A 20,482-nucleotide genomic window follows, 5' to 3' on the forward strand; every position below is an offset into this window, starting at 1 on the left:
CTCGCGGGGCCGCCGGGTCTGTATGGGGGGTGTGTGCAGAGGGCACCTGGAGACCTGGGGCAGTGCCCCACCACGGGGGCAGAATACTGAGCGGGCTGCTGCTGGACACCGTCTCCCCAGAGTGCCCCCGGCTTTAAGAATCTAGCTGGTGGAACAGCAGCACCGCCAGGCTGACCAGAACAGCTAAGGTCGGGGGAAGACAGCTCAGGGAGGTTGGGGTGCCCTCCCAGCGTTCGGGTGGGGTGGAGCTGACAGGTCAGTGGGGCTAGGCGAGGGTCCAGTGAAGCCGCCTTGGCTCCCTGTGCAGGCTGGGCATGGAGCACGACGGGCAGGGCAACCGCTGCGGCGACGAGGTGCGCCTGGGCAGCATCATGGCGCCCCTGGTGCAGGCAGCCTTCCACCGCTTCCACTGGTCCCGCTGCAGCCAGCAGGAGCTGAGCCGCTACCTGCAGTGAGTACTGCCCTGCTCCCCCAGGACGACCCCGCAGCCCCGGCTCAGCTCTAGGAGGGCGCGTGTCCCCCTGTGCCTGGGTCCAGCCCGAGCCCTCAGACCTCCAGTCTCAGCCTGAGGCCCAGGGGATGGGAGAGGGAGAGAGCAGCGCAGGTGGGTGTGCGTGTGTGGCTGCGAGTCCACTGTTGGGGGCACGGCCTTGAAGGGGAGGTGGGCATGGCAGCCGCACCTTTCATGGACGCCTGGGATCCCGAGATCTGGGCTTCTGGGTAGCTTACACCAAGAAAAAGAGATGCAGCTGGACACGGAGGCAGCACGGCTGAGGGCTGGGTGTGCAGGCAAGGCCCCCCTCGGTTCCAGTAGGGGCGCCAGCTGCCTCACAGGCTGGACAGCCCACGTGTCCCTCACAGCTCCTATGACTGCCTGCGGGACGACCCCTTTGCCCACGACTGGCCGGCGCTGCCGCAGCTCCCGGGGCTGCACTACTCCATGAACGAGCAGTGCCGCTTCGACTTCGGCCTGGGCTACATGATGTGCACCGCGGTGAGTGCAGGAGCCGCCCCGGGGCAGGGGAGGGGAGCCTGCCCTGGACCTGGCTGGCTTTCTGGGAGGCAGCTGGAGTTGGGACAGTTCCTGGGGACAGGTGGCACCCCAAGAGGGTCCCGCAGTTGGAAGCGGCCTGGCGAGCTGCTGGTGCTCTCTTCTAGTTCCGGACCTTCGACCCCTGCAAGCAGCTGTGGTGCAGCCACCCTGACAACCCCTACTTTTGCAAGACCAAGAAAGGGCCCCCCCTGGACGGGACCATGTGTGCACCTGGCAAGGTGAGTGGGGGCAGAGAATGTGCACCGCAACACACACAGACTCAGGGACAGGCCCAGAAGTGCCCGCGGGGCGGGGCCGGGGGCCTTCTCGGGGGACCCTGCCTCCTTTCTAATCACTCCCTGTACTTGACACTGCAGAGCTTCCGCCTCTATGCTTCCCACGTACGATTTCTCCTGTCGGAGCGAACCTGGTGTCTCAGAGCTCCTCATTGTGCTTCGAGCCCCGCCCTCAGGAATCCCCTCCTCTGAGGAGCAGTTTTGGGGTTCCGGCAACCTTCCGGCCCCCTTGCACACTATGGGTCACCTCCCCTTGAGGCCAGCATTGGGGTCTGGAGGCCGCTGGGTCCCCAGGCCCAGCATCAGGCTTGGCCTCTCCATCCCTGGCGGCTCATTGTTTGCCCCCTGGTGGGCAGACTTGTCCCGAGGTCGCTGGACGGCTGCCCACCAGCAGCTTCCGGTCACCCCAGCCTCACTTCCCACCTTCTGGCAACTCAGCAGAAAGGAGGGCTTCTCCTTCCGCAGCCTTTCAGTGCAAACTCCGAGCCTGATTCTCATTGGTTCAGCTGAGATCACACGTCCACTCGTTGGCCAGTCACTTGCTAGGGGGCTGGCTTATGCAGATGAGCTAAGCCTGGGTCTAGGCTCGGGGGCTCAGCCCACAGAAACCGCCAGACCAGCAGCGTGGGTGGGGAGGGGGAGAGGGCTTCTGCCCACAACTCTGGCGTCAGCCCTAGAAAGGCCCCCAAATCACCTGGGTTTCCCCCATGCAGGTCTTAAATTCCGGTTAATTTTAGTCCCCGGTGGAGCTTCTTAAAGATACAGGTTCCCAGGTCCACCCTGAAGACTTTGGTTTGGGACAGGATCTGGAATTGTTTTTTTTTAAATTATAGTAAAATTCACATAATAGAAAATTCACCATTTTAACCATTTTGAAGTGTACAATTCAGTGGCTTTCAGCACATTCACAATGTTGTGCAAACCATCACCACTATCTAGTTCTAGAACTTTTTCATCACCCCAAAAGGAGGCCCCATTAAGCAGAGAATCCCCATTCGCCTCCTCTCTCCAGCCCCTGGCAACCACTAATATGCTTTCAGCCTCTATGGATTTTCCTATTCTGGAATTTCATGTAGAAGGAATCATACAACGTGTGCCCTTTTGTGACTGGCCTTTCTCACCGAGCATAATGTTTTCAAGGTTCATCCGTGGTGTAGCATGTCAGTGCTTCCTTCCTTTTTAAGGCTGAATAATATTCTGCTGTATGGATAGACCACATTTTGTTTATCTGTTCATTCATCGATGGACATTTGGGTTTTTTCCACCTTTTGGTATGTATGAATAGTGCTGCTATGAATATTCGTGTGCATGTTTTTGTTTGAAGACCTGGGAATTGGTATTTTTAAGAGGTGCCCCAGGTGATTCAGCTGTGCCCCCAGACTTACTGAACTGTTAAAAGTCGGAGGTGGGATGTTGTTAGTAATATGCCAGGGACCTGGTAAAACCAGAACTGATTGCGTAACCCTGCTCCCCACAGGAGGTGGATAGAGGGAACGGGGCCAGGGAGCATTTGCCGTAAGCCCAGTGGGGAGCTCAGTGAATGCTAAGGTGGAGGGTAAGACTGCAGTCCACTTCTCCCGTCCACTTCCTCCCAGTCCACCCTGGGCAGAGAAGGTAGATGCAGTGGGAGGCACACCCTGCAGAGGTGTGCTCATTGCGGGGGTCAGGGGGTGGCGGGGGGTGGTTGTGGCTGGCTCTCACCCCACAGGAGCCCTGGCCACTGGAGAAGCAGACCAAAGAACGCTGATGGGGTGGGTGGGTCTGCAGAGGAAGGTGGGCAGATGTGGCCAAAGTGTCCTCTCCCCACAGAAACCACTGACCCAGTCACAGTCCTTCACTCTTTTTGGTGGTGGGACCCTTTGTTCATCCAGTCCAGTAAATAAAATCACCATTTTATGTATTAAGAAACAGCGCTGTGCTGACTGAGGGGGCGGAGCTGGGGCTGGCTCAGCCTGCCCCAGTTCACAAGAGTGCAGGTTGGGAACTGACCCAGATCAGGGTTCTCAGTGTAGGGGTGTGGGGTGGAGGGGGAAAGAGAGGGAGGATGAGGGAGGGTCTCCTGGGGGCCTATAAGAATCCTCCGCCCATGTGCGTTTGTATGATTCAATATCTTATTATTGCAGTGTAATTTTATATTGGAAAGCGACCATTCTTTATTTCCCCCTTTCCTGCAAGAAAAGCCACAGGGACAAAGAGAGAGAGCAGTGGGGAGGGAGCAGGGAGAGGTCTGGCCAGGTTGGAGAAATATCAGGACACCAGACAGCAGCGTCTCAGGGCCCCAGGCTGTGCCGCGTGGTGTTCAGGCCCTGGTCACAGCCGCCCTGCCTGGGCTCCTCATTGTCCCCACTCCTCAGAGGCCGTCCCAAGCACGTTCTCACCTCTTGGCGTCCACCACCACCTCGTACCCCTGCTTCCTCACCGTGCGTGAATCTGCCACTTCCCAGAGGTAGAACAGTCTCTATCCATCCTCATACGCAGAGATGACCTGGGGAGAAGGAGCAGAGGTACAGACGAGCCGCCCTGCCCTCGCCCTTTGGTTTCACTGTCTGCCCAGGGTCGACTGTGGGGCCGGGTAGGCAGGGGATGGCAGCAGTACCCTTGGGGTACTGGGGGTTCAGGGCCCGGTGTCTCGGCGAGTGAAGCAGAGAGCATCAGGGCGGTAAGGAACGAGGGCCAGGGGTGCACAGCTTTCCCATGGAATCAAGAGTTTCAGGCAGGCGGGTTTGGCTGAGAGGGGAGAGATGAGCATGTTGCCCTTGGGTGAACCTGGGCGGTGAACCTGAGATGAGGGTGAAGAGGCTGCACGTCACTCAGCTCCACATTTGTTCGTTCATTCATTCGTTCATTCATTCATTCCATGTGTCAGGCCCACTCCGCCTCTATCACACCTCGCTGTCTGTGAGGGTCGACCATGAACGTGAAGAGGCAGCGGTGACATGGTAGTGAGGAAGGGGATGGGGACTGGCCTGTTGGGGAGCTCAGAGAGGCTTCCCAGTCAGTGACCCCAGCGAAGGGTAGAGGGAAGTGGGACCAGCAGTCCAGGTGGGGAGACCACGCTGGGTGGGAGCTTGGCGAGGAGGGCTGGGGAGGGCAGAGGAGAGGAGCATGGTGTTTGAAGATTAGTGTGTTAATAGAACATTTGAGGTATAGTAAAGCCAGCAGATGAGGAAATGATTGCCATTGAGAAGATAGTTGCTCCTCGTGGATCCCAAAAGGAGGGCCACACCGGGAAGCACCACGTGGGTCAGGAGGCAGAGGGAGGGGAGTGTTGTTTCTGCAGGAAGAAACGGGTGAGGCAGGGTGAGCAGGCTTGGGATTGGCTAGTTTGGGTAATTTCAGCTGCTCTGGGGCATAGGGGCTGCCCTTAGTTGTCTGGTACCTGGCCCTGGGTGATTAGGACAAGTGGTCCAGAGTGTGAGGGCCTGATAGAGGAGGTGGCTGGGGGTGGGCTCTGGATTGGGTGGTTTGCATTTGAAACTCACGCCCCCTAGTGAATTGTGCACTGTCTCTAGGAGTCAGCTACCCTGGGAGGGCAGTTCCTCCAGGTTCAGCAGGCCCCAGATGTCAAAGCATCAGAATCCAGAAAATAAAAGACATGGTTAACACACATGGCTCCCCAGGAGGCTGGGGAGAGGCGGGGAGAGAGGGAAGGACTGACTGAACTAACGATGGCACGTCCTGTGCTTGTTCAGTGTCCTGTCCTGTCCAGGGTGCTGAAGACGTTGTCAGATCTGCTCTCAGACCAGCATGCCCTGTGGCCACACAGCATGTGCCCCAGATACCCTGGAGCCAGAGTCAGGCCAAGCACAGAGGGTCCTCCCAGGGGCCTCTGCCCCGCAGGCCGGGCTGGTGGGATCACCTTGCCCTCCCTGCCCTAGCCAGCGTCAGGGCGGCAAGTGGGGTGCAGGCCCAGCTGGGTCGAAGATGGCCCCTGCCTCAGTGTGTCTTGGCAGGAAAGGGTCCTCATGTGCTCTCACATTCACGTGCAGTATCTTGGGGCAGCAACACCCACCCTAAGTGTTCAGAAGCTCCTTAGAAGGACTGTTTCAGAGACCTGTGCCCAGTGCAAAGGTCCTGTGATGCCCCTGTGTGGGACCTCGCGTTTCCCTGCACCGTTGAGAACTGGCAGGCAGGCATAGTGACAGGCCTGGGTCTGGGCACAGGAGTTCAAGCCCTGGGTCCCTCCTTCCTCATAGTGTGACCTTGAGCCATCCTTCCCCCACCGGGCAAGTTACCTAAGTGTCCAGCTCGCTTATCCTCACATCCTGGCACATGGTACCCGCTCGAGACTTGCTGCTGGGTGGAGGATGGAAACCCGGGACCAGAGCGGATCAGAAATGCTAAACGCGCACTTCCTGAAAAGAACAGTCTGCCTTTTAGGCTGTCAGACCAACCTGGCAGTGTCCCCAGCCCTGCTTAGGTGCACAGTGCTCTCTGCATACTTGTCCCAGAGGCAGCCTGGTCTGTCCGTGGTTATGTGACGGGCTCCCAGTTCACCCAGGACACGGGACTTTGTGCTTCTCAATGTTTAAGCCTCTCTATTGGATGAAATATTTGTAGGCATTTAAACATATATTTATAAAACATTTTAATAACATTAAATGTTTCCCTTATAATAGCACTGAGGTATCAGAGTATGAAATTGTTCATTTGGGGTAATGCACTCTGTTAAATGCTTGTAGTTCTTCTCCAGGAGGAACTAAACCAAAACATAGAGGGTGGCTTCTGAGTGGTGGAATTGAGTGATTTCCTTTCTTTCTGCTTTGCCTTGTTTTCATGTTTTCTACAACGCACGTGTATTGCCTCTGTGCATTTGGACCCTGGTCTGCGGAAGAGATGGACGATCACTCCGTGGGCCTGTGGGGTGTCCTGACTTGTCCCCTGCCCAGCTCTCCATTTCCACACTGGGGACCAATTTGTTCAACGGGGATGGGGGGGCCACCCTGTGGCCTTCTCCATCCTCCTGGCCCTTGGTTCCCCTGGCCACCAGTGACTTAGATGCCAGGCCCCAGTCACAGCCTTGTGAGATGCCAGGACCCCTTGCTCACTCCCTGTCTTAGTCAACTCTGGCTGCTATAACAAAAATGCCGTAGACTAGGGGGCTAAAACAACACGTATTTATACCTCACAGTTCTAGAGGCTGGAAGTCCGAGATCAGGGTGCCAGCATGGTCAGCTTTGGGTGAGGGTTGCAGACTGCCATCTTCTCACTATGTCCTCACATTCCAGAGAGAGAAATCATCTCTCTCATGTCTTATAATGGCACTAATCCCATTCCTATAGGCCTCATCACCTCCCAGAGGCCCCACATTCTAACACCATCACATTGGGGGTTAGGCTTCAACATGGGAATTTTGGGGGGACACAAACATTCAGTCCACAGCATTCCCTGACCTGGGCTCTCCCCTCTCAACCACCAGCTGAGGGCAACACCAGCCAGCATTTCTGTGGGTTCTTCCCTCCCTTCCATGGTTGAGTGAGGGGAGCTCTGGGGTGAGAGATGAGGTAACCATGGCCCGGAAGGACATGACCAACATCACTGGTGGCCTGCAGCCAGGCCTGCCTGACTCCAGGTGGTTCGTGACTGTGCTTGGTGGCCATGTGCCCGGGTGCCCAGAGCCTGGGAAGGAGAATCCAGAGTGGCTGCCTCTGCAGTGCCTCACGTGGGCTCAGGATAGTGCAAAGGCAGGCCTGGGAGTGCTCCGGTGGGTGAGGAAGGGAGAGAGGCCTGTGTTAGGAAGGAAGAGGTGAGGCAGGCTCCCAAGCAGAGATGTGCACAAAGGCAGGGAGGCAAGGAAGGGCCTGCCTGAGAGACAAAACCAGGAGGACACATGGGAGTGACTCGGGCATGGAGATGGGAGCATAGCTCCCCTGGAAAGGGGCTCTGAGACAGAGCTTGATTGCAGGCATTTTCCTGGGGAGCGCTCTCAGGATCAACACCTGTGGGGAGAGTGAGGCATTGAACAATGTGTGGCCACAACACAGGGCTCAGTCGACCCCATCCAGAGCTCTGGGCTGGTCTGGCCTTTAGAGTTGTCCCCAACCTTGACCATGCATTGGCTCTTGCTGTCCCCAGGAAAAGGGCATGACCCTGGACAAGGCTCTTTGGCTCTCTCTTGGGCTGAGGGCATTTCCTGTCAACTGTCAGCCACGAGCAAACCAGCACACTTCGTGGCTGGGGGAATGAGAGCCTCGGTCCTGAAGGGGATCCTCACGCTGGTGGCAGCGGCATGTGTCAGCTACACTGGGTGTGGGGGAAGGAAGTGGAGCGGCGGGCCTCCTGAGCAGAGGCACCCGCAGTGGTGGCGAGGAAAGAAACCAGCGTGGAGAGATGGGAGGGAGATGAAGCGGAAGGAGTGAGGAGGAGCCAGTCACGCAGGGCCTTGGATGCCAGGCCAGCAGGCTTGTCCAAATCCTACAGCAGTGGGGAGCCCGAGGAGGTTTTGAGAGGAGAGCAGAGGTGGATCCACCAGGAAGCTTACGAGGCATGAGCTTCTGGGCTCCTCACTTGCACTGGGCCCTTCTGAGGTCCTGGGAGGGACCTCGCAATGTGTTCACATGGTCATTATGTTTTCATAAATTTTGCAAAAGTAAGATATTTTAACCATAATCAATGAAGATCACTTCTCTTTTCCCCCCTCCTTCCCCTCTGACGCACCTCTCCTCCTGTCAGCTGGCGTGAGGGGCCATGAGTGCTCTGTGGCTTTGGCTAAGGAGAAATTGAATTTGGGGTATAATCGTTGGCTCGTTTACATGGTTCTCAATATCTTTCATGTTTAGTTAATTATTGTATCTGTCCAGGTATAAGAATAACTTCCAGAAATACTCCTTCCACCTCTGTGCCAACTCACCAGGGGAGTACATACACACACCGGGGACATTTGGTGTCAAATATGTGCTGTGTGCAGCCCATTCTCCTCAAATCATTGGAGAAAAGATGCTTCAACTGTACCTGAGGTCATGGCTGCTTCTGTACTGGCAACGATTTGTTTTCCTTTGGGGTTTGTCTTGTGGATGGGTTCCTTTGAGCACAGATCCAGCTTGGATATTTCTTTAGAAAGGCTGAGTGTAACAAGACGGTCTGCTTGAGAGAAAGCTCTTCAAGCCTCACAACGTATATATTACAGACACTAAGGGACGGAAACTAAAATACATTTTCAAAGACCAGGGGAGAAACTTGAAGGCAAATGGGATGCAAAAAGTTTGTTCAGAATGTTGACAAAGGTTTAATACACCAGTTTAACTTCAATTTTGAAAGTTGTTTTGGAATGCTTCAATAAAATGAGAGAGAAATTACAGACTTCTGACTTGGATATATGTGTAAAGGTACCTACTTTTATCATTTTTGAATTTATTTATTAAAGAAAATTCAGATAAAAATTAATGGAAAGTAAATAAAAGTTTAAAAATAAGTACAGGTATCAGTAGAAATAACTCTGACTTCAAAAACTTAATTATATAGCAAAAACAGATTTCAGAGTAAACCAAAAGCAGTCATTCATTAGGAGAAAGAAAAATGTCAAAGAGAAGTAATGGGCAGGCTCCTGGAATGTTTGACACTCTAACTAATGAAGAGGAGTGAATCTGATGAACACATCGGAAAATCATCTAAAGTTTGTTCTGATTTGACGTGAAATGTTGACAACATCAAAGACATTACAAAGCTCAGAATGTTGTCCCTACAATAAGAATGTCGACAGCAAGTTACTGAGTGTTGCTAATGCAAAGGGCGTTTAAAATCAGGCTCTAGGGGCCGGCCCGGTGGCGCAGCGATTGGGTGCGCGAGCTCCGCTTCGGCGGCCCAGGGTTCGCAGGTTCAGATCCTGGGCGTACACCGATGCACGGCTTGTCAAGCCATGCTGTGGCGGTGTCCCATATAAAGTAGAGGAAGATGGACACAGATGTTAGCCCAGGGCCAGTCTTCCTCAGCAAAAAGAGGAGGATTGGCGACAGATGTTAGCTCAGGGCTAATCTTCCTCACAAAAAAAAAAAATGAGGCTCTGACCAAGAAAACTTGAAATGCCCTGAAGTCCTCATCAGGAAGCAAACTAGACAGCAGTTTCTCTAAATTTGGTCATCTAAATGGTCACATGACATCACCAATAACTTCTCCAAGTTATCCATAAAAACAAAAAGAAAATATTTCCCTCAACATGCTAGAGCAAGGGTTGGCAAGGTACGGCACACAGACCAACTCCCCACCTGCTGCCTGTTTGATGTGATTCACATTTAAATTCACCCATTTAAAGTCTATGATTCTGTGGTTTTCAGTATATTCGCAGAGTTGTGCAACCATCACAGCAATCAAATTTTAGATCATTTTTATCACTCCAAAAAGAAGCCCGTACGCATTAGCAGTCACTCCAGCTCATCCTCCTGCACCCCTGCCCCAGCCCTGGGCCGTCACGAATCTACTTTCTGTCTCCGTAGATTTGCTTCTTCAGGACATTTCATATAAATGGATTGTACAATGTGTGTCCTTTTGACTGGCTTCATCAATTAGCATAACGTTTTCAAGGTTCATCCATGTTGTAGCATGTGTCAGTACTTCATTCCTTTTTATTGCTGAATAATACTCCATTGTTTGGATATACTGTGTTTCATTTATCCATTTGTTAGTTGGTGGACATTTGAGTTATTTCCACTTTTCAGCTATTATGAGAAATGCTGCTATGAGCATTCCTGTACAAGTTATTATGTGGATGTGTCATTTTTCTTGGATATATACCTATGAGTGGAATTGCTGAATCTTATGGTAACTCTATGTTTAACATTTTGAGAAACTGCCAGACTGGTTCCCAAAGCAGCTGCACCCTTTTAGATTCCAACTAGCAATGCATGAGGGTTCTGATGTCTCCACATCTTTGCCAAAACTTGTTACTGTCTGTGTTTTTATTACAACCGCCTCGGTGGGTATGAAGTGTTATCTCAGGGTGGTTTTCATTTGCATTTCCCTAGTGACCTGTGATGCTGAGCATCTTTTCATGTGCTTAATGTCAATTTGTATATATCTTTTTTGGTTAAATGTATATTCATGTCCTTTGCTTATTTTTAATTGAGTTATTTATCTTTTTATTATTGAGTTATGAGTTCTTTATATGTTCTGGATACAAGTCTCTTATCAGGCTTATCAGATATATGGTTTGCAAATATTTTCTCCCATTCTGTGGATTGTCTTCTCACTTTTATGATAGTATCATTTGATGCACAAAAATTTTTAATTTTGATGAAGTCCAATTTATCTATTTTTTTTTTGTTTCTTGTGCTTTTGGTAATATATCTAGGAAACACTGCCATTGAGTCAAGATGTATTCCTGTGTTTTATTCTAAGAGTTTAGCTCTTACATTTAGGTCTATGGTCCATTTTCAGTTAATTTTGTGTAAAGTGTGTGGAAGGAGTCCAACTTCCTTCTTTGGCATGTGGATATCCAGTGTCTCAGCACCATTTGTTGAAGAGACTGTTCTTTTTCCATTGAGTCATCTTGGCCCCCTTGTTGAAAATCAGTTTTCTGTGTGTCAAGGTTCATTTTTGGACTCTGCATTCTATTCCATTCATAGATTTGTTTGTCCTCATGCCAGGGCCGCACTGTCTTGATTACTAGTTTTGTAGTAAGCTTCCATGTAGGGAAGTGTGAATCTTCCCACTTTGTTCTTTTTCGAGATTGTTTTGTCTGTTCCTGGTTCTTTGACTTTCCATATAAATTTTAGGAGGGGTTTCTCAATTTCTACAAAATTCTAGCAGGAATTTTGATAAGATTGCATTGAATCTATAGATGAATGTGGGGAGTATTGCCATATTAACAATCTGATCCATGAACATGGGATGTCTTTCCATTTACTTAGGTCTTTGATTTCTTTCAACAATGTTTTGTAGTTTTCAGTGTACAAGTTTTGTACTTCGTTTGTTCAATTTATTGCTAAAGTTTTTCTTCTTTTTGATGCTATTGTAAATAGAGTTGTTTTCTTAATTTTATTTTCAATTTTCATTGCTAATTTATAGAAATACAATTGATTTTTTTACATTGATCCTGTATCCTGCAGTCTCACTGAATTTATTTATTAGCCCTAGTAGTTTTTAGTGGATTCCTTAGGATTTTCTATATAGAAGATCATGTCATCTGCAAATAGAGACAGCTTTACTTCTTCCTTTCCAATACGGACACCTTTTATTTCTTTTTCTTTCCTAATTGTCTTTGCTAGAACTTCCAGTACAATGCTGGCTAGAAGTGGTGTGAGCAGACCTCCTTGTCTTGTTTCAGATCATAGGGGAAAATCATTCTTTCTTTCACCATTAAGCATGATGTTAGCTGTGGGTATTTCATCAATGTCCTTTATCAGGTTGAGGAAGTTCTCTTCTATTTCTAGCCTATTGAGTGTTTTTTTTCAGGAAAAGAAGTTGGATGTTGCCAAATGTATTTTTGAGTCTTGAGGTGATCATATAGTTTGTCCTTTATTCTATTAATATGGTTTATTACTTGATTGATTTTCAGCTGTTAAACCCTGCATTCCTGGAATAAATTTCACTTGTTCATGATCTATAATCTTTTAATGTGGTATTGGGTTTGGTTTGCAAGGATTTTGTTAAGGATTTTTATGTCTATTTTCATAAGAGATATTGGTCTGTAGTTTTTTCTTGTGATGTCTTTGTTTTGGTGTCAGGGTAATACTAGCTTCACAGAATGAATTGGGGAATCTTCCATTTTTTGGAAGAGTTTGTGAAGGATGGTGTTAATTTTTCTTTATATGTTTGGTAGAATTCATCAGTGAAGCCATCTGAGCTTGGGCTATTATTTGTGGGAAGTATTAAATCACTAATTTAATCTCTTTATTTGTTATAGATCTATTCAGATTTTCTACATCTTATTAAATCAGTTTTGGTAGGCTGTGTGTTTCTAGAAATTTGTCCCTTTCCAGTGCTCTTTATTTTTTCACGTGGATTTGAATTATTCTCTGATATCTGAGGCTTGCTTTCAGCCTGAATAACTTCCTTTAGTATTTCTTATATGGCAGGTTTGATAGCAATGAGTTCTCCCAGTTTTTATTTATCTGGGAATATTTTTATTTCACCTTCATTGTTGTGAGATAATTTTGTTGGGTATGATTCTTGGTTGACACCACTGCCTCTGGCCTTCATTATTTCTGATTAAAAGTCAGCTGTTAATCTTACTGGCTTTCCTTGTGCACAATGAGCCATTTTTCTTTTGCTGCTTTCAACACTTTGTCTTTCAGTAATTTGACTATAAAGTGTCTGGGTGTGGATCTCTTTCCATTTATCCTACTTGGAGTTTGTGAAATTTTTTGGATGTGTCAGTTAATGTTTTTCATCAAATTTTGGAGGTTTTCAGACATTATATTTATGAATATTTTCTGCTCCTTTCTCTATGTCTTCTCCTTCTGGCACTTTTGCTATGCACGTTTCAGTGGACTTAATGGTCTCCCATGTTTCTCGGAGGCTCTGTTCATTTTTCTTTATTCTGTTTTCTCTCTGCCCTTCAGATCACGTAATTTCTATTGATCTATATTCAAGTCCATGGATTCTATCTTCTGCCAACTCAAATCTGCTGTTGAGCCATCTAGTGAATGTATCATTTCAGTTTTTGTACTTTTCAACTCCAGAATTTCTATTTAGTTCTTTTTATAGTTTCTATCTCTTTCCTGATGTTCTCTGTTTGGTGAGACATTGTTCTTAATACTCTCTTTTAGTTCTTTTAACATGGTTTCCTTTTGTTCTTTGAGCATATTTTTGATAGCTGTTTTGAAATCTTTGTCTGCTAAGTCCAACATCTGGGCCTCCTCAAGGGTAGTTTCTGTTGTCTGCTTACTTTCCTCTGTATGGGTTACACTTTCCTGTGTCTTTTCATGTCTCAGAAATTTTTGTTAAAACTGGACATTTTAGATAATACATTGAAGAAACTCTGGGTATTGATTCCCCTGGATCTTGTTGTGCTGTTTTTTTCTTGTTTACTTGTTTATTTGTTTAGTGACTTGGCTTCACAGTTTCAATAAATTCTGTTTGCCCTTCAGTGTGCAGCTGCTGATATTGCCACTGAGAAGTCACAGCCTTGGGCATGTGCATAGGCACTCTGATCTCACAGCTCCCACCTCCACCCCAGGACGATGGGATTAGCCAGGCTTTCTTTGTCTCTTTGTCTTCCCACTAAACTTCTGGCTGTTCTGCCTCTATTGGTATCATACCAAATTAGTTTTCACAGCTAACTGATTGCTCTGTTGTTTTTGATAATGCCCTGGGGTACAACTTATCTACAGTATAACCCAGTTAAACTCTAGTCCCTCAACAGGGGCAGGGTGTTGCCAGTCTTTGAGGCTTGCTCAGACCCCAGGAGGGCTCTTAGCTGTCTTTTTCCTGGTTCTCTGTTACACTTCTAGTTGGTTTATCATTTTACTTCTTGCTGCTAGTATCATGGAGCTACTGGCCTCCTCTTAGTTGTGCATTACCAGATTTCTTTTGTTTTTGATAATGCCCTTAGGCATGAACTTCCCCATGCTCTGTTCCAAATAAAGTCAATCCCCTTAAGGAGAGCTCTCTATTCTGCTTTTTCCTCTGGGAAGACCACTGTACCACTGTACCGGAGCTAGGGACAGGGTGGCTCACTTTTCCCAGAGTGACACTCCTGGTCTACAAGTGGGTCACTACATGGGGATGGTAGCCTCTAGTCTGTTTGGCTTGCCCCTTTCAGCGTGAATCCTCTGCCCTACAAGCAAGTTGGGGAAGGGACTATCAAGGTCCAGTATTCTTGGCCTGCCATACCTGGGAGTGGGGACTGGGTGGGTGAAGGGAGCCCCAGTCCTTCTGTCCACCCCAACCTGGAATAGACTTTCTGCAACACAGAGTTGAGAGGTATGGGAGGTGCCAGTGGCTTGCCTTTCCCAGGGTGAAACCATAGCCCTAGACTGGGAGTGGGGAAGATAGGGAGCTCTGTCTTCCAGGCAGTAAAGTTTCCGTCACACTGAGCTGGGGAAGGGATGGGAGAGGGGTGTGGCTCAAATGCCATAGACTTTCATTGTTCTTACCAAGATTTAGTAAATTTTCTTGAATAAATTTTTCTCCATTTCTTATATTGACCTTAGGATAATCTTCAGATACTTTAAATGGTTATTTTTAAAAAATAATTTTCACCAGTTAAATGAGTTTAACTGAGGAGAGAGATCACCAAGCTCCTTGCAGCTCTATTCTAGAAGTTTCCATTTGCTGCTTGTTTTTGTAAATAAAGGTTTATTGGAACACAGCCATGTCCATTCATACATGTTGTCTATAGCCACTTTCAGGCTCCAGCGGCAGTTGAGTAGTTGCAACAGAGACCATACAGCCTGCAAAGTCCAAAATGGATACTGTCTGACCCTTACAGGAAAAATTCACTGAGGAATGCCTGCATTATCTTTCTCTTCTTTCTATGGAAAATAATACCACAAATTTATTATCATGTGAAGAGGGGATGAAAGAGTATGCAGTTAGAATTGCAGGAAATGTTGTATTGGTCAATCGATTTGAAAAAAATCATTGTTCTCTGTTGTTGGTTGTTTGTGGTATTGGTCAATTTTTAATATTTTGTGATGTGTTTTCTTCTTCTAAATCAATATTCCATTTTATACCTAATTTAGTATTTTTAATTTTGCAATGTTCTCCTTCAAGTGGGCCCTAAATTGTATAAGCTTCCTGCCCGTGGGAGGAAAGGGAGCAGTGTGATCAGATTCAAGCTGTAGAATTGTGTTTTCTGTGCTCCAGTGTTCTACTTACTGTATTCATGAATTTTTACCATGTCAGCATATCACCTGTCCTTCATTTCTATATTTCCTTTAAATCGGCTTTTTTACTTAAACAAGTAGATCTTGTATGTCTCTGGAGTCGCTGGCTTGACATCTTTATGAATGTCCCCTGTGTGGGCACACCGTCTTCACCTAGAGACAAGTGTGGGGCAGCCTGTGGCCAGGGGGACAGAGGAGGCTGGACAAGGTGCCCAGGATGGTGGGAGGCCCTGGCGGTGGTCGAGGGAAGCTGGGTGCACCAGCACCTCCCTGGGCCTCCTGATGGGGCTCTGAGCATCTGGGGGCACGTAGCGCCTGCTCTCCTTGTGCTTCCAGGCCAGGCAGTTGTCACCGGCACTGCAGGCTGAAGGTGGGGGGCATGCGAACGGTGGGTCAGGGAGTGACCGTCTGTCTGTCTTTCAGCACTGCTTTAAAGGACACTGCATTTGGCTGACGCCTGACATCCTCAAACGGGATGGCAACTGGGGCGCCTGGAGTCCATTCGGCTCCTGCTCACGCACCTGTGGCACAGGTGTGAAGTTCAGGACCCGCCAATGTGACAACCCACAGTGAGTTGGCCCTGATGTTTCCCAACTTTCCCGGGTGAGAGCTGTGGTCCCCAAGGCCCCTCGCTAGCACCCCTGTCCTGCATGGCCCCTGTGAGCCACACATCAGTTCTGGAGAGGGTATGAGGGCAGGTAGCCCCGGCCCTCCTCACCCTCCCTGGGAGGAAGCTGAGACTCAGAGAGGGGAGGGCTCAGGCCCCCCGGCCACTCAGCCTGCTGGGGGCAGAGCTGGCCCTGGAAACCTGGCCTCCTAACCCACTGGGGCCATCCCCCTACCTGGCCTGTGCCCTACTCTAGACGCTGGCTCACTCTGCCCTGCATGGTTGAGGGCGTCAAGGATAGAAGGTGGAACACAGGCCAGGAATTGGGGATAAGGAGGAGGGCTCTCTCGGGCCCCAGGATGCCAGGAGCCTGAGCAGGGGAGCAGCTGTTTGCCATCAGGCGAGGTGCAGGGTCAGTGACATGCCCCCTGTGCCCAGCTGCCTAGGGGAGAGACAGCCTGGAGAGGCTGCCCCTGTGCCCACCAGACTCCCCCAACCACCCTCCCCATCCTGCCTCCGGTGCAGGCGCCAGCCCTGTGCTGTGCTGCCCTCCCCCAGACCCCTCCTCCACCGCTCCTGGCCCAGCCTCTTTCATGTCCACGCCCGCCTGGCCGCTCCTCCTGCCTGAACCCTTGGCCTTGGCCTTGCCGGGTGCAGCACCAGAGGGAGGGTGTGGAGCCAGAGCGCCTGAGCCCTGTGTGACTCAGTTAGCACTCCGGGCCTCAGGCAGCCTGCCCTGTGGGGTTATCGTGGGGGCACGTGCAGTAATGTGCACAGCGCCTGGTGTGCAGGAAGACCCCCTCACAGACGCCGGCTCACTCTGGTCTTTCCCCCGCCCAGCAGAGGCCCCTCGGCTACTGGGAGACATGTGGCCTTTGCTTTTCTTTGACCTGTCCAGTCTTTTAAAGATTTTGATTTACATCAAAATATTAAAAATTTGGAATTTCACATAAAAAAGCAAACCAGATTTCTACCTTCCAAATTGGGCACCATAGCAATGCCAGGCCCAAATACAGGCTGGTGGGCGACTCAGGCTGCCCGCTCCGTGGGCAGCCCCACCCAGCCATGTTCACTCACCCCCTCCACCCACCTGGACCCCGGAGATATTTGGGCTGGGGCCCTACACCCTAAGCCACAGGCTTATTACCCTTCTGCTGAGACCATGGCGGGGCTGTCTGTGCGTATGTATTTTTCTGGTGGAGCAGGTCTCTAGCTTCACCTCAACTTTTCAGAGGAGCCTGTGACCCCAAACTTTAAGCCCCACAGGTCTCTGGGGCCCGTCCAGGCGGGCTGGGCTCCGGCCTCTGTGGCAGCTCCAGTGCTCTGTTCCGTCAGGCCACTTTCTCTGGCCAGATCCTGAACTGGCCGCTGGGCAGCCAGAGGCAGGCAGCAGCCACAGCTCTGGGGAGAGGGCTGAAGTCCACATCTGCCGGGGAGGGACCCGTGACCCACGGTCCAGTGGTGGGAAAGCCCGCACCTCAAGAACACCTGTGCTTGGGGCCGGCCACCCCAGCTCGAGCCCGGACAACTCTCCTCTCGCTTCTGACCAACTCCCATCCGAAGGCTCCATCCGTGGCGAGATGCAGAGGCGGGAAGGGGGCTCAAAGTGCCCTGCCCCCTGTGCTCTCTGTGGCTCTTCCTGTGACACGGGGGTGGGCGGGTAGACAGCGGCGCAGGTGGGGCCTCAGGTTCTGCTGGGCTCTGCCACGCCTGGCGGATGGCGACACAGTGGCCCCCAGCTGCTCCCAGGGCGCTGGCCGGCCACGCCCCATGGCCCCACCTGCCAGAGGCACCTGCTGGCCCCCAGCCTGGCCTTTTCTGTGGGGTTAGTGCTTTGTGGACTGGTGTGTTCTCAGCGAAGTGAGGGAATTACAGAAACGAGCCCAGATTCTCTGAAGTAGAGGAAGCCAGTGGTGGCGTGTCTACCATGTGCCTGACGCTTGTTAAGAGCCTGTGCAGAGGGATTCCATCATCTCAGAATTGCTCTTTGAGGTCCCATCGTGTGTCAGGCACAGGCCCAGGCCCGGATGTAGAGGAGACTCCCCCGGCTTCTCCATCCTGGGGCTCATGGCCCGGGGCGGGGGGCTGGAGGGGACCAGAACCCAAACACCCCGTCACAGGCCTGTTGGTTCACGGTCATAGCAGCAGGAGCTGCGGGCGCGGGGGTCTAGCAGATGCTCCCTTCCCATGGGGCCCAAGGAGGATGAGCAGCTCCTCTGTACTTCATGCTCAGGCCCAGGAGGCAGGGGGGTTGCCAGGGGGCCTGTGGCTAGGACGGGGCAGGGCTGGATCCCTTCCCTCAGCGGAGCTGCCCCCAACCTGAGACTCAGGGTTCCCTCTAAACCCCACAAGAGGCACCCTGAGTGCTGGCCTCTCCCTGGGGGCACTGAGCTGCAGGTCTTTGCTTCCTCCTCCAGCCCAGCCAATGGGGGCCGCACCTGCTCAGGCCTCGGCTACGACTTCCAGCTCTGCAATCCGCAGGACTGCCCCGACGCACTGGCCGACTTCCGCGAGGAGCAGTGCCGGCAGTGGGACCTGTACTTCCTGCACGGCGACGCCCAGCACCACTGGCTGCCCCACGAGCACCGGGATGGTGAGCCTGAGGGGCGGGGCAGAGGGGGCTCTCCACGGGCAGGCCCGGGGCTTGCGCTGTCCTGTGCCGCCGATGCTGCATGGGCAAGGCTGCCAGCCACCCCAGGCTGCCAGGGCCCACTCCTGGGCTGAGGTGAGGGGTTCATGGCAGGACTGCAGTTCCAGAGGAACCAGAAAATGGCCTGGCCCAGGATGCAGGGAGAGGGCCCAGCTGCAGGCCCGGCTGGTGCCAGGCTCCTGCTGTCGCCACCCGCTGGAAGAGGCTGGGGTTGCGTGATTAGAACATCTTGGGGATGGGGTGGACCCTGCCAAGGAATGGGGTTACCTCTGGCCTTCTCAGCTTTCAGTCAGAGCTCTCAGTTCCAAGTGTCGGAAAGCATGACTTGATCTGGTTTAAGCATTAAAAGGCCTCTATTGGCTCATAGACTAAAAAATCTGGGAGCTTCAGGCATGATAGCATCTATATTACATTTGGGTCCTCCTCCACCTCATGATGGAATTTTAAACGTAAGTTTCTGTTCCTTCCAGGCATTGGGCAGGAAAGGGTGGCCGGGGCATGGGCCTGCTCAGTGCTGGAGGGGGTGCCGGAGCAGACAGGGTCCCCCTCTCCCTCTCGGAGGGAGGCTGCAGTCTGGCGGCCAGGAGAGATGGTCATCCGATGAGGAGCCAGTGTTTTAGTGACCTCTGAGAAAATGCTGAGAAGGAAAGGTATCAGGGACCCAAGACTGAATCAAGGGGCGTCAGGCCTTATTTGGGGTTTCAAAGAAGGTTGACTGAAAAGGGTCTTCAGCTGGAGACCTGGCAAACAGCCATGTACCATTGCCCCCATGTTGGGGTCTCCAGGCTGGGCCTCGGGGATCTGAGATGCGGCTGCACCAACAACAGCCTGGCTCAGTTTGGAAAAGCTCCTCCTAAATCCAATACCCCGGAGTCTAAGGCCCTGAGACAGTGATACAAGGGGTTGCAGTCACCTGCCCCAGGGCAAGTGCGCGGGGGGGGGTGGTGTGAATCCTAAGACCCTCCTGGGAGTTTCTCCCTCACACGGAGCGAACTTGAGAAGGAAGGCAAGCAGTGCTGCCGGCACGTACTCCTTGCCGACACCCAGCCGCTCCCATTCCAGCCAAGGAGAGATGCCACCTCTACTGCGAGTCCAAGGAGACCGGGGAGGTGGTGTCCATGAAGCGCATGGTGCATGATGGGACGCGCTGCTCCTACAAGGATGCCTTCAGCCTATGTGTGCGCGGGGACTGCAGGGTGAGTGCCACAAGACCTGGCGGGGCCACAGCGCACCGGCAGCCACGGCTCAGGGCCTCGGCTTCCTGGGGTGGTTGGGAGGATTTGCTGAGGTTAAGCATGCAGAGTGTCGGAAACAGCACCTGCAATGGGGCAGGCTCTTCACAAACGTCGGCTTACCCTCCCCTGTGCCGGGGTCCTCAGACTTGCGTGTGCCTAGGAGCCACCTGGGGAGCTTAGGGGCTCCACCTGAGAGCTTCAGATTCTGTAGGTCGAGGCTAGGCCCAGGAGCATGGATTTTTCGAGCCCTCCAGGTGATTCCTTGTGAAGCACTGCCACGTGTTTGCACTCCACTGCGTACTGGACAGCTTCTTCTTGATCAGGGCGGCCCACCATGAGTCTCATTGGTTTGGCTCTTTGTAGAAACACCCTGCTGTATTTTCCATTATTCTTACATCTTTGGCTTCAATCTTAGGCTGTCACAAGAAACAACTGTGGGGTAACTCAGTATATGATAATAACATGAGCACAGACTTTCCCCCTGCCAGACTCCCTAGAAACAACTGGAAGCCTCTGTAGAGTTTGTGTAGATGGGACTGATTGTCGACATCATAGAGGCTGGCTCTGGTCTTACCTTCCTGAGAAGTGAGCATCCTCAGGGAGTCCCTGGCAGAGAGCCTGGCAGAGTGCCACAGGCAGCCCCAGAGGAGTAGAGTGAGGCTGGAAGACAAGGAGGTGGGGTACGGGGCAGTTGGGGGTGCGCTTAGGGCTTCTCTCCACTCACATGGTTTCAGTGGGATCCCAGGGAGAGTGAGGGAGGCTCCCCTGCGACATGGCAGCACACGGCCTGGAGGAGGCTGCTTCAGATTAAGTCTGGCAGGGAGGCTGGTCACACGCTCTGCTCAGACAGTGAAGCCAAATACTCAAAAACAAAGACAGTGATGTCTCCTTTGTACCC

At 51.4% G+C, this 20,482-nt stretch overlaps 1 protein-coding gene across 3 annotated transcripts in view; it reads left to right on the forward strand.

The window, feature by feature from the left end:
* The window catches only part of ADAMTS2 (ADAM metallopeptidase with thrombospondin type 1 motif 2), a 212,829-nt gene that overhangs the window by 167,868 nt on the left and 24,479 nt on the right, over positions 1 to 20,482 (forward strand). For all 3 annotated transcript variants that reach the window (XM_087429230.1, XM_087429231.1, XM_087429232.1), the window contains exons 8-13: positions 308 to 451; positions 862 to 994; positions 1,159 to 1,272; positions 15,516 to 15,661; positions 18,117 to 18,292; positions 19,412 to 19,545. In XM_087429230.1, the coding sequence (XP_087285356.1) occupies positions 308 to 451; positions 862 to 994; positions 1,159 to 1,272; positions 15,516 to 15,661; positions 18,117 to 18,292; positions 19,412 to 19,545 (847 nt within the window). The remainder of the gene's footprint in view (positions 1 to 307; positions 452 to 861; positions 995 to 1,158; positions 1,273 to 15,515; positions 15,662 to 18,116; positions 18,293 to 19,411; positions 19,546 to 20,482) is intronic.

The sequence above is a fragment of the Ceratotherium simum genome, chromosome 4 (genome assembly GCF_057802395.1).
Source record: "Ceratotherium simum simum isolate JZ-2026a chromosome 4, ASM5780239v1, whole genome shotgun sequence".
NCBI classification, from domain to species: Eukaryota; Metazoa; Chordata; class Mammalia; order Perissodactyla; family Rhinocerotidae; genus Ceratotherium; species Ceratotherium simum.